Source organism: Uloborus diversus, chromosome 4 (assembly GCF_026930045.1).
Source record: "Uloborus diversus isolate 005 chromosome 4, Udiv.v.3.1, whole genome shotgun sequence".
In the NCBI taxonomy this organism is placed as follows: domain Eukaryota; kingdom Metazoa; phylum Arthropoda; class Arachnida; order Araneae; family Uloboridae; genus Uloborus; species Uloborus diversus.
In genome coordinates, this window is record NC_072734.1 from 39,653,142 (window position 1) to 39,665,931 (window position 12,790).

The window sequence follows — 12,790 nt, forward strand, 5'->3', positions numbered from 1 at the left end:
GTGTCCTTTGTAACACCTCTCCTATGACTGGGGAGCATATCTTTAGCTGTCCCTCTCTTTTTGACATTCGTTGCAGTAATGACTTTCGGCCCTCTGGAGTCACTTCAATTCTGTTTTGGACAGCAAGATGCCTCATGTCTGAAAAGAAGATTGCGAGCGTAATTTTTTTAAAAATGTTTTGAAAAAGCCAGATAGGACTCTATAGAAGATAGGACTCTATAGAAAATATTTGAGAAATCCTTTCTCGAGATGTTACAAGTTCCCAAGATTGACGGACACTCCTTTTCCAGTATGAAAAAGTGCACAGAAACCAAAAATGAGAAGAAAAGAAAAAGAAAATTTATTTTAGCTTCACTTTTCTACTAAGTCAAAACGATTTTTCTGTTAAAGCAATCAAGGATTGCTCATTGTTTTCTTTGCATAGAAAATGGCGTTCACTCCTTTGGAAAAAGCTAAAACGTGTATATGTTTGTGTGCTATATCTTCTAGAAGGACCGAGAGTTACGAGTGAAGTCAGGTACAAAAAAAATTAGAACTTTCCAACGAACTCACTTAGTCTGGTCTCATCTTTAGAGACTAATCAACGTAGAAATTAATTGAAACACAATAAACATTCTTTCGTAAATTTGGTGGTGAAACAATACTTACATGCTTATAACTTTGAAACCTATCAAAAAGGAGTTATTTTTTCCGTAAGATGAAATTTGTTTGAAGCTTCTAAAATAAATATAACTGGAGTTGAAAGTGTGTTAGCTGAAATTAAAAAACTTTCCTCAGTTCAAACAATTAACCAGATTTTTCTTTCGCAAATGGCTGTAGTAATTTTTCCTCTTTCACCAGTAACTGCTTTAGTTTTCCTCTTTGACAAACAGAAACTCTTATTGTATCTTCTTTTTTTTTTTTTTTTTTTTTTTTTTTTTTTTTTTTTTTTTTTTTGCAAATTTTCTTAACAGACGTGAAGTTGACATTTACTTTTAGTGGTAAAAGTTGCTAAATTAAACTATACTCATTAATGGTTTTAGTGTTTTATTTAAACACATCTTTTAATTTCCTGAATTGCATATTCAGTTCAATAAATCTTGACATTCTGATCTTTGATCTTTATTATTGCTTTTCAGACTTCCAATCAAAGGTATTGAGAAAAAGAAACCAAATAATATATTTCAAGAAGCACGCACGGTTGCGAAGATGGTTGGCCAACGGTGGCTAACGGTAGAAACCGGTGGGGAATGTCCGGTTGGCAACGAACGCTGAGCCAACGATGGTCCTACAGTTTCTGGGTATCGTTGGCCCAACCGTAAATATTTTCGATGGGTCATCGTTGGGAAATTGTTAGGCACTGTAGCAGATCGTTGGCCTTCATTGGCAAATGGTTGGTTTGGAAACGGTGCCAAAGCGGACATTGCCTACAGTTTGTCAACCATAAACTCCACCGTTGACCAACCATCTCCAAACCGATTGTGCTACGAGGGAAGTGAATAAATAAATAGATAATTGAAAGGGGGAAACTACGTACCTGTTCTGAAATTCAATCAATTCGTTAGTGATTTTGTCCACATCTACGTTATTCCACAGTATGTCCTGATATCCATTGACTTTATCCAGCACGTCGTTGTACAACTTATACAGTTTTTGCATCATGCCCAATTCTCTGCGAATGTAATGGAGGCGGGGAAATTCCATACACTTGTAACCAAACAAAATTGCTCCGTCTGTATATGTCATGTACTTGTGCCATAATGTGTCAAAACGGTTCTAAAGCGAAAAGCAAAAACAAAAGTTTCGATATAATTTCCTCAAATTGCTATTGTAAAAGCATAATTTTATAAAGAATTTCGTTAAAGATATAACATTTTTCATAACAGTTATGAGAATTGAGACATAGATTCAATATAATGACAATGTTTAAAATATTGGTAAATGCAGTAAAATTTCGAAAAGAGCTTTCGAAATGCTGAGCGTTTAATGTGTTTAGAAGCTGATGAATATCAGAGAAATTCAGGGATGCCTTTTTTATACAATCTCGTTAAATACGTTTTTTTCCTGCTTTTGAGATAACAATTTTTTAATCAAGTGCTACGGAGTCCTATAGAATGCTAGATATTTTAGGAACAAATATCAAAAAATTACCCCAGTACAGTTAATGCTTACAGAATAAGAAAAACATAAACTTTTTTTTAACGAAAAACTATATAATTTCTTAACAGTATGAAATGCAACGCACTTAAAGCCCACATCAGCAACTGATTGCAGCCACGTGCCTCTTGATTTCAAGAAACTCCCTTTTCCTGTCGCAAATATGAGCTTTGGTATGCAAAGTCTTTCGAAAACTAGCTTTTTCGGTGTTTTTTGGATTACTTTTGCATCCAAAAGCTCACCCTTTTTGCAAAGTGGTTCCTTGAAACCCTGAAACACGAGTCTGTAATCAAATGCTAATTTGTGCTTTTTGCACGTTATTATTTCATAGTGTTACCTGTTTTGCACAACGGTATTTATTCATTTCATACACCCTTTTTTGTTTTATCGTTGTTGTAAAACTTCATCACTTGCAGTAAAGATGTTTTACAATTAACTAACCCTAACTATCAAACAACTCTCTGTTTACCCATAAATAATAATAATTATTTGCATATTTACTTGGTATTCTGCTAGTCTGTTTGATGCTTCCATTGCAGATAAACCAACAACCATTGGACCTTTCTATAACAAAAATGAGCATCGTTAGCTGATTGTGGAAAATATTGCAAATTTTTTTCATATGGTCAAATTCCTACATGAAACATAAATGAACACGAACTGAAACCAATACAATCAGAAACATTACACTGGTACAAGTAGGAAAAAAAAATATTTTTCAGTCATTTAAAGTAGTTATGTATTTATTTATTTATTTATACTCACGTTTCCTTGCGAGAGGAGAGGGAAATATGCTAGCTAGAATTGCTCTTGTTACAAATCCTGTAAATAGTAATTATTGTAGGAACGTAACCTGTAAATAGTTTCCCGTAATGAATCTACAACCCCTTTTTCATTCGGCTAAAGTATACGACCCCTATTTTCTTTCTTTTCATTGATAACGGTCTACTACTTTATAGAAGCGTGTGGAATATTTGAGAAATTTCTTTTCGGTGTATTTAAGCCGTTAGCGATGGATAAACAGTTAGTTTCGACTGAGATTTCGAACTGAGTGCATTTTTGCTCTGTTTATAGCGAGGCATTTCGCTGTGTTGTTTTCGTATTTGGAAGTAAATACGTGTGTAAACGTTGAGTTTACGGTGTTGTGTGATAATTGCTTAATTGCTGATGAATAATTTAGCAGTTGTTGACGATCTTTCCTGTACATAGTGTAAATAAATTTCCTGTGTTTTTATCAAGAACTGTGTTTTCATTTCAAAAAAGTGGAAGTCGCACCGAATCCGTTACAATTTGGCGCCCAACGTGGGGCTACTTCAGGACTTTCTTGCAGTAAGTGTGACTTGGGACATTTTTTTTTCATAAAGACTTTTTAAATTTGGACTTTATTTTTATGGTGATTACTCGCGCAATGGATGAACAATTAAAACAACTGCTTGATGCAATCAACTCTGTGAAGAGTGATATGGCGGCTAATCAAGAACAATTAAAAAATGATACGGCGGCTAATCAAGAACAATTAAAAAATGATATGGCGGCTAATCAAGAACAGTTAAAAAATGATATGGCGGCTAATCAAGAACAGTTAAAAAATGATATGGCGGCTAATCAAGAACAATTGAAAAATGAATTGGCGGCTAATCAAGAACAATGGAAAAGTGATTTAATGGTGCTAAAAAATGATTTAGCTTCTAACCAAGAGGAAATTAAAAACGACCTTACTTCGGTAAAGACTGTGATGGAAAATAAATTTAATGAGATAGAGCATCGAGTTGATGCTTTTGATGAAAAATTTGAAACAGTAGAAAACCGTATCGCAACAGTTGAGAATCATGTAGATGAGAAAATTAAAAACATGGAAAGGAGATTGGCGACCGCGGAAAGCAGCTCTGTACAGTTTGGCGCTCCCACATCGGTTGCTCGACCGTCCATTAAACTTGCCACATTTGATGGGAAAACTTCGTGGCAGGTTTACAAAACTCAATTCATGATAGTGGCGGAAGCGAACGGATGGGACTCTGCTACCAAGGCCTGCCATCTTGCAGCATCCCTGAGAGGTGACGCAGCGGACATTCTTCAGACCCTTCCGGACAGCCAGCGCCTGGATTTCGCCGCACTCACATCTGCGTTGGAGCTTCGCTTCGGTGAGAAGTGCCAGAAAGATTTCAGTCGACTCCAGTTGAAGTCCCGTTTCCAGAAAACCGGGGAAACCCTGCAAGAGCTAGCGGCGGACATCGAGAGACTGTCTCATCTTGCTTTTTGCGACTGTCCTGCGGATGTTCGAGACAACCTGGCACTCAACTATTACATCGACGGGATTCGAGATCCGGAAATCCAGAAAGCTCTACGGATGGCGGATGTCAAAGACCTGAATTCTGCTGTTGTGTATGCGATGAAGTTGGAGGCCGCCCAGCAAGCAACCCGCAAGGATCGCCATTCAATCCGCGGCGTGAAAACTGATGAGCCTGATTCTGTTTCGTCACGCTTTGCTGAACTGGAAAAGCAAATAAAAGAAATTGCAGGAACCTTCAAAAGGATTTCGGCTCCCAAGGACCAAAATGGACAATCACTTAAGTGCTGGAAATGCGGCGGCGAGGGTCACTTACGAAGAAACTGTGAAGCTCGCCAAGAAACCAGAGGGAAGAGCACCTCTCCCTCTCAGGTCCAGGAAAACTAAGCCATGGCAATCTCGCGGGGCGGAGGTCGCCAAATTGGAATGAGCCCCATCTTAAGGTTTTCCAGATTTCATCGACGAGTGGCGGCAGTAATGGACTGTTTGTTTACGCATATGTAAACGGGTTTCCCTGCGAACTGATTATAGACACTGGAGCCAATGTTACAATTATTAGAACAGATGTGGCTCGTCAATTTGGACTCAACATTCTATGGACGCCGCCCTGCGTTACCCTCCAGACTGTGACAGGTGACAAGATCGAGATTGAAGGTAAAGTAAACTTAGAAATTGTGTTTGGAAATGCCACTTACCATCATACTGCATTCGTTGCTGCTATCACAGACCCCTTCATTCTCGGATTGGATTTTTTAAAGAAGTATGACTTCAACCTCGACTTCAAGACAAATGAGCTGCACTCGATGAGAGAAGACATAGCCGCTTTCCCCGCAGAAAGTAATGTAAAATCCGCTCATCAAATAATAGCCCAAACAGATTTATCGATTCCCTCAAGGTCAGAATCATTAATACCTGGCTCCATTGAAGAAAGCAATAGTTTTCGATTTGGACTCATTGAATACCCCAACTTAAGCAATAGCCCAAAAGGAGTGCTGGTAGCATCTACGCTGGTGGACCTTTCTAAAGATGTAATTCCTGTGCGAGTCGTCAACGTGAGTGAAAGGCCAAGGAATATCCGGAAAGGTGAAGTGCTGGCAACTTGTACTCCAGTAAACTGCATCATTAGAAGAATCAATTCCCACGAGACTGTGTCTTCTGAGTCTTTGACATCGAAGTTAATTGGGAGTGCACCCTTATCGAAAGATCAAAGAACTGCTGCGGAACAATTGGTGGACGACTTCAAGCATCTGTTTTCATCTACATCGGAGGATGTTGGCCGTACGAATTTAACGCAGCATAGGATCTACACTGGAGAACACTCCCCTATTAAACAGCATCCAAGACGACTACCGTTCGCCAAGAAGGAAGAGGTTGAGACCCTCCTGAAAGAGATGAAGGAGAATGATGTAATCGAACCGTCATCCAGTCCTTGGGCCTCTCCCATCGTCTTGGTCCGAAAGAAAGATGGCTCCACCAGATTTTGTGTAGATTACCGACGGCTGAATGAAATCACCAAGAAAGACAGTTACCCTCTTCCACGGATAGACGACACCTTGGACACTCTTTCCGGACACAAATGGTTTTCGACCCTGGACTTGAAGAGCGGCTACTGGCAGGTTGAGATACACCCTGATGACCGAGAAAAGACAGCGTTTACAACTGGACAAGGCTTATGGCAGTTTAAAGTGATGCCCTTCGGCCTCTGCAATGCACCAGCTACTTTCGAGCGTCTTATGGAGACAGTGTTAAGAGGACTTTCCTACGAATCCTGTCTGGTCTACTTAGACGATATCATCATCGTGGGACGCAGTTTCGAAGAACATCTGGGAAATCTTAGGAAGGTGCTGCAAAAGCTTAAGGAAGCCAATCTGAAGTTAAGCCCGTCCAAATGTAATTTGTTCCGCCGGGAAGTGAACTACCTTGGTCACATCATCTCTTCTGAAGGTGTACAAACCGATCCAGAAAAGGTATCTGCGGTCAGGAGTTGGAGTCGTCCCGAAAACATCCATCAGCTGCGAAGTTTCCTGGGGCTCTGCACGTACTACAGGAAGTTTGTAAAGGGTTTTTCCAACATTGCACGACCTTTGCATAAGCTGACGGAGAGCAAGCAAAAGTTCGAATGGTCCAAAGAATGCGAAGATGCATTTCTACGACTGAAGGAGGCTTTAACATCAACGCCTATCCTCGCCTATCCTCAGCCTGAAAAATCCTTCATCCTGGACACTGATGCGAGCAACGAGGGCATCGGAGCTGTTTTATCCCAAGAAATTGACGGAAATGAACATGTCGTCGCTTACTGGAGCAAATGCTTATCAAAGTCGGAGCGAAATTACTGCGTCACCAGAAAGGAGTTACTGGCCATTGTGAAAGCTGTAGAACACTTCCATCATTACCTCTACGGCCGAAAATTTCTGCTTCGGACAGATCATGCCTCATTAACTTGGCTTTTGAACTTCAAAAATCCGGAAGGCCAGATAGCCAGATGGATACAGCGGCTCCAGGAATATGACATGCACTGTAAAAAAAATTCGGAAACGTTTCTGAGTATATCGTGCAGCTGCGGTTCATGAAATTTTCGAAAACGTTTCTGAGTATTTCGGAATTCTCTTTCTGTAATGTCCGGAAACGTGTCTGAGTATTTCGGAATCCTCTTTCTGTAATGTCCAGAAACGTGTCTGAGTATTTCGGAATCCTCTTTCCGTAATTTTCAGAAACGTTTCTGAGTATTCTGTGCAGCTGTGGTTCATGAAAGTTTCGAAAACGTTTCCGAGTATTTCGGAATTCTTCAAACAATTTTCAAAAACGTTTCCGAGAATTTCGGAATCCATTTTCCGTGATTTTTTCTAAAATATAATTCTTTATTATAGTATTGCATACCATATCAGTTTCAATTCTTTCATATCTAAGAGCAATAATACAAGCAATTTTAGAATCATTCGTGGATTTTTTTTTTTTTTTTTTGAATTTCTAATGACAAATAGCATGGTTAACAGCATAACATATGCACAGTTATAAATTTTTAAAAAATTATGAAATAATCTACTAGTTTCACTCCTAATCACAAAATCGTCGGGGAATTGGAGTGGGGGTACCTTCTGAAAAGTGGGGACTGTTTGTTAAACAATCTTAAACTTCAGTTTTTCTCTCAATATTTTCAAGACAAAACTATCAACATATTGTATTTTTAATGCAGAACTTAAAAACATATCTTGTATCAAACTTGATAGCTTTTATCTTCGGATAAAATTTGACAGGACTTACCTACCCTTCGCGTTCCGGAATTCGTTCACCTCAAGTCAATTTCTCTGACGAACAAAGTGTACCGAAAAGTACCAACAGAGAAATTGATGAATTTAAATATGACACCAAGTCCCCCTGCTGGAACCATTCGGGTTGATTCTTCTGTTCTTGCCCTTTTCCAGCTCATCACAAATATAAATACTTATTCAAAATAGGTTACAGATTTTATTTTTACAGTGTGCGCAAAATGCATTATATATTTTATTTATTAAAACATTGAACTCTATTACATGATTATTCCATTTCATATATACGAGAATACCCCCCCCCCCACCATAAGAGTGATGGTGCACCCATAAAATGCTATGAAGCACCCCCCCCCCCCCCCTCGAAAAAGCAACATCATATACATTATAAATCAAAGTATCATATACATTATAAATCAAAGTATCATATGAATTATAAGTCAAATACTTTAATATGGTGTAAAAATACAAAATTATTTTATTAAGTCTTTTTTTTTTTGCTTTTGGTAAAATTGAGGCTCGTAAAACGAAAAAAATGAAGACACTTTTAAATACATACATGTATTTATTTGTTAAATAAATTAATACACATTTAACTAATTTAAAGCGTTTCGCTAATGCAAATATTTAAAGAGATATCGTCATTTAGATAATACTGAAGCACTATGTTCCTACTTACAAGAGATAGTTTTTTTTTTTACTTCATACAATCTAGCTACACTGTTTACAAGAGAATGAAAACATGCAACCTTAAAGACGAACTATCAAACCTGACAATTTGCATATTATAACATTTAATTCACAATGCTTGATACATAAATGTTCAGCCAAATATTAACTGAGATTGACACATAAAAACAAAGTACACAATAACACTTATTTAAATTTTTTTATATGAACTAAATCTCTTTAAAGTAATAGAGTTGCAAAGCGACTTACCTATTCGTCGGTGGTGGTCTTTTGCAGGCTTTGGTCACCAAAAAGGTGATTTTTATGACAGAATAAAATTCTGCCAACAAAAATTACCCATTTGGTAGAAAGAAGAAAAGTATCCAAGAAAAAAGTAAATTACCTACACAAGTTATGCGACGCAATGAATTTACATGGCGTCCTCTAGGCAGTTATTTGGTTTTTAATTTCAGTTTGTATTCCTTCCGCGAGCATGCGTCGAGAATTTGCACTTCGTACTTAAAAATAAGTGACATAGCTTCAAATTCAATCTCATGACGATACATAAGCAAAAAAATATAAGACTTTAAAATTATCTTCAGTGAATTCATGCGAGGAACAAAACTTCTACTAATCCCCTTGATGAGTGTTACTTCGCATACATGAGTCAGCACTTGTTTTCATTGCGTGCTTTCAAAAGTTTTAGTTTAGATTTGCTGCTGGACTATAAAATTGCCGTGTAATCTGCGCATGCGTCGACTCTTACTTTCTTGCTAAACCGGAAACGTTTCTGATTATAGCAGAAAACTGCGGAGGGCGTACGAATCTGTGTATTACGGAAAACTTTTTTGTATATTCAGAGAGTTTTCCGAGATTTTTTACAGTGTGGAGATCAAGCATCGAAAAGGGTTATCTCACGGTAATGCTGACGCTTTATCAAGGAGACCCTGTCCTGAGAACTGCCACTATTGTTCCCGAATCGAGAAACAGTATGGAACGACTAGCCCTACCGCCTATCAGGTGACAGTGACTCCAACATCATCAGAACCTGATCCATGGAGTGATGACCAAGTTCGAAAAGATCAACTTGAAGACCCCGACATAAAACCAATTTTAGAGTTCATGGAAAGTGACAGTCGACGCCCTAGCTGGCAGGACGTTTCCATCTTCAGTCCTGCAACAAAAAGATACTGGGCTTTATGGAACTCGCTCCATTTACGGAACGGCGTGCTATACCGAAAATGGGAATCTGACGACGGCAAAACATCTAGGTGGCAGTTACTACTTCCCCGATCAAGGATTTCAGATGTTCTGAAAGAAATACATAGTAGTGCGACTGGAGGACATTTTGGTGTCTTGAAAACCCTCAATAAAGTTCGGGAGCGCTTCTTCTGGAGCAAGGCGAAGGATGACGTGGAGAAGTGGTGCCATTCTTGTGACGCCTGTGCTGCTCGTAAAGGACCGAAGAAGAGAAGCAGAGGGAAGCTACATCTGTACAACGTTGGAGCTCCTTTCGAACGAATTGGGGTCGACATCCTGGGTCCTCTACCAAGAACTGCTGATGGGAACAAATACATTCTTGTTTCCATCGACTATTTCACCAAATGGCCCGAAGCGTATCCCATTCCAGATCAAGAAGCTACCACCGTAGCAGAGACTCTAGTCCAACATTGGATCTCGAGATATGGAACACCTTTGCAGATTCATTCCGATCAAGGGAGGAATTTCATCTCTGCTGTGTTTAAGGGCCTATGTCAAATCTTCGGAATTGAGAAAACTAGGACAACACCACTACACCCACAATCGGACGGCATGGTGGAGAGATTTAACCGCACAATCCTAAATAATCTCTCACTTATGGTCTCCAGAAATCAACAGAATTGGTACAAGAAGCTGCCTTTGTTGCTGCTGGCCTACCGCAGTGCTGTCCACGAGACTACCGGATATGCCCCATCTCAGATGCTCTTCGGACGAGAGCTTCGGCTACCTTGTGATCTCGTCTTCGGTCGTCCTCCGGATGCGCCTGCATCGCCTGAGGAGTACATCCAGGATCTCCAGGCCCGGTTGGAAGACGTTCATAACTTCGCACGAGAGCGAATCAACATCGCGGCGGAGAAGATGAAGACCCGATACGACACAAGGTCTACTGGACATGAATTCAACGAAGGCGACAAGGTTTGGTTATGGAATCCCATCCGACGGAAAGGTCTGTCACCCAAATTGCAGTCGCATTGGGATGGACCCTACAAAGTCCTTAACCGACTGAATGACGTCGTAGTGAGGATCCAAAAATCACCTAATGCAAAACCTAGGGTTGTACATTATGATCGGTTAGCCCCATACTATGGCCATAGTTCATGAGTATTACGTAAACAACCATGGTCGATAACATAAAAGTTGTAGATAATTTTTTTCCCTAATGTTTAGTAATATTTCTTGTTATTATTGTGTTTCCTATGCATTATTGGTTATTATTTAATGTGTGTATTTGTGAACATGTGATAGAAGTTTGGCACCCTTTCTGGGGATTGTACTGCCCGGGACGTGCAGTCCTTAGGAAGGGGGCAATGTTACAAATCCTGTAAATAGTAATTATTGTAGGAACGTAACCTGTAAATAGTTTCCCGTAATGAATCTACAACCCCTTTTTCATTCGGCTAAAGTATACGACCCCTATTTTCTTTCTTTTCATTGATAACGGTCTACTACTTTATAGAAGCGTGTGGAATATTTGAGAAATTTCTTTTCGGTGTATTTAAGCCGTTAGCGATGGATAAACAGTTAGTTTCGACTGAGATTTCGAACTGAGTGCATTTTTGCTCTGTTTATAGCGAGGCATTTCGCTGTGTTGTTTTCGTATTTGGAAGTAAATACGTGTGTAAACGTTGAGTTTACGGTGTTGTGTGATAATTGCTTAATTGCTGATGAATAATTTAGCAGTTGTTGACGATCTTTCCTGTACATAGTGTAAATAAATTTCCTGTGTTTTTATCAAGAACTGTGTTTTCATTTCAAGAAAGTGGAAGTCGCACCGAATCCGTTACACTCTGATACGATCCGACCACCTTCCCTGTGGAAAGTTGACAAGAAACCAACTAAGAATATTCTATATCAATGAGTCTAAAACAGGAAACTGATTCACGTCTTTCGTTCATTTCGACGTGACGCGTCTTCTAATACTGCAAGCTTGCATCTCTTCGAACTAATTGAACCGTTAACTAACATCCATTTCCGCCGATAAAACGGATATCCTTTTTTCCATCACATTGGTAGATGAACAGTACTGATTACACTGCTCTAAGAACTTAGCTTGTCTCATCCCTGCTAGCTAATACGTTTGCTTGTTGCTCGGTTTAAGAGCAAAATTATTCACTTCAGTTCAATACACGCTTGTAATAAATAACTCGTTTGATTTTCTCAATCTCTCTGTGCAGTGGATCTAAAGACAGTTTCCCTACTGCAACAGCTGGAATGGTATAGATTTGGATTTACTGTAGAATATGGCAAAAAAAAATAAATAAATAAATAAAAATAAAAGTAAAAACCTAAACTAGTATTACATTACAAAAGAAATACAATGTGCTAACTGCATGTTCAATTCTTCAGATTTTTACTCTTATGACAAATAAAACATTTAATTTATGGTCCTTAAACAGGATAAAACGGAAAATTTGCATCAATGTTAGAAAAATTATAAGGTAGTGATAAGATTTCTATCACACTTTACTTTAATATTGCCAAAATGTAACGATAAGGTTTTTTTGAAATCGTTATACAAAAATAGAGATACTAATATATATATATATATATATATATATATATATATATATATATATATATATATATATATATATATATATATATATATATATATATATATATATTGGAAAATTTTCAAAAGTATTAATAAAATTGACGCGTAAAATATATTATTAATATCCTTATTATTATTTTTTGAACAAGAAAATTTGTTTAAAGTGCACAGGTAAAAATCTTCCGGACTTTATCCAATTTGGACAAAGAATACCTAAAACGCTAATATAAAAGACCACGCTAAATATAAAAAGTAACTTCGTACAGTTTTGTAGGGGAAATTTTACCTCCTGGTAATCGCTGTGAAACTTCTCAAATTCTGCAGTGAAACTAGAGATGTTATCTGCCAATTGCATTTGAAATTGGGTTTTCATGTCCAGCAGGGTATTCTGAGTTTCAGTAGCTAGCTTTTGTGTCTTTTCCCATAAGTATCGCAAGCTCTCCACGATTTCCAGATCTTCTTTGTTTGGCACTAACTTGTATATTGACAGAGTCGCATAGCATTCCTAAACAAACAAAAAAATAATATCTATTTAATACCAGTACACATTTTTTGCAGGGTTAACGCTAATTTCTCGATAAAAATAAGTAAGGGTATGAATTCAATTTGAAGGAACAA

At 38.2% G+C, this 12,790-nt stretch overlaps 1 protein-coding gene across 1 annotated transcript in view; it reads right to left on the reverse strand.

Moving 5' to 3' along the window:
- The window catches only part of LOC129220057 (dynein axonemal heavy chain 5-like), a 274,414-nt gene that overhangs the window by 210,384 nt on the left and 51,240 nt on the right, over nt 1-12,790 (reverse strand). Inside the window, exons 17-19 of the mRNA XM_054854398.1 lie at nt 12,459-12,677; nt 2,638-2,700; nt 1,517-1,755 (exon numbers count right to left, since the gene is read on the reverse strand). Coding sequence (XP_054710373.1) covers nt 1,517-1,755; nt 2,638-2,700; nt 12,459-12,677 — 521 coding nt within the window. The remainder of the gene's footprint in view (nt 1-1,516; nt 1,756-2,637; nt 2,701-12,458; nt 12,678-12,790) is intronic.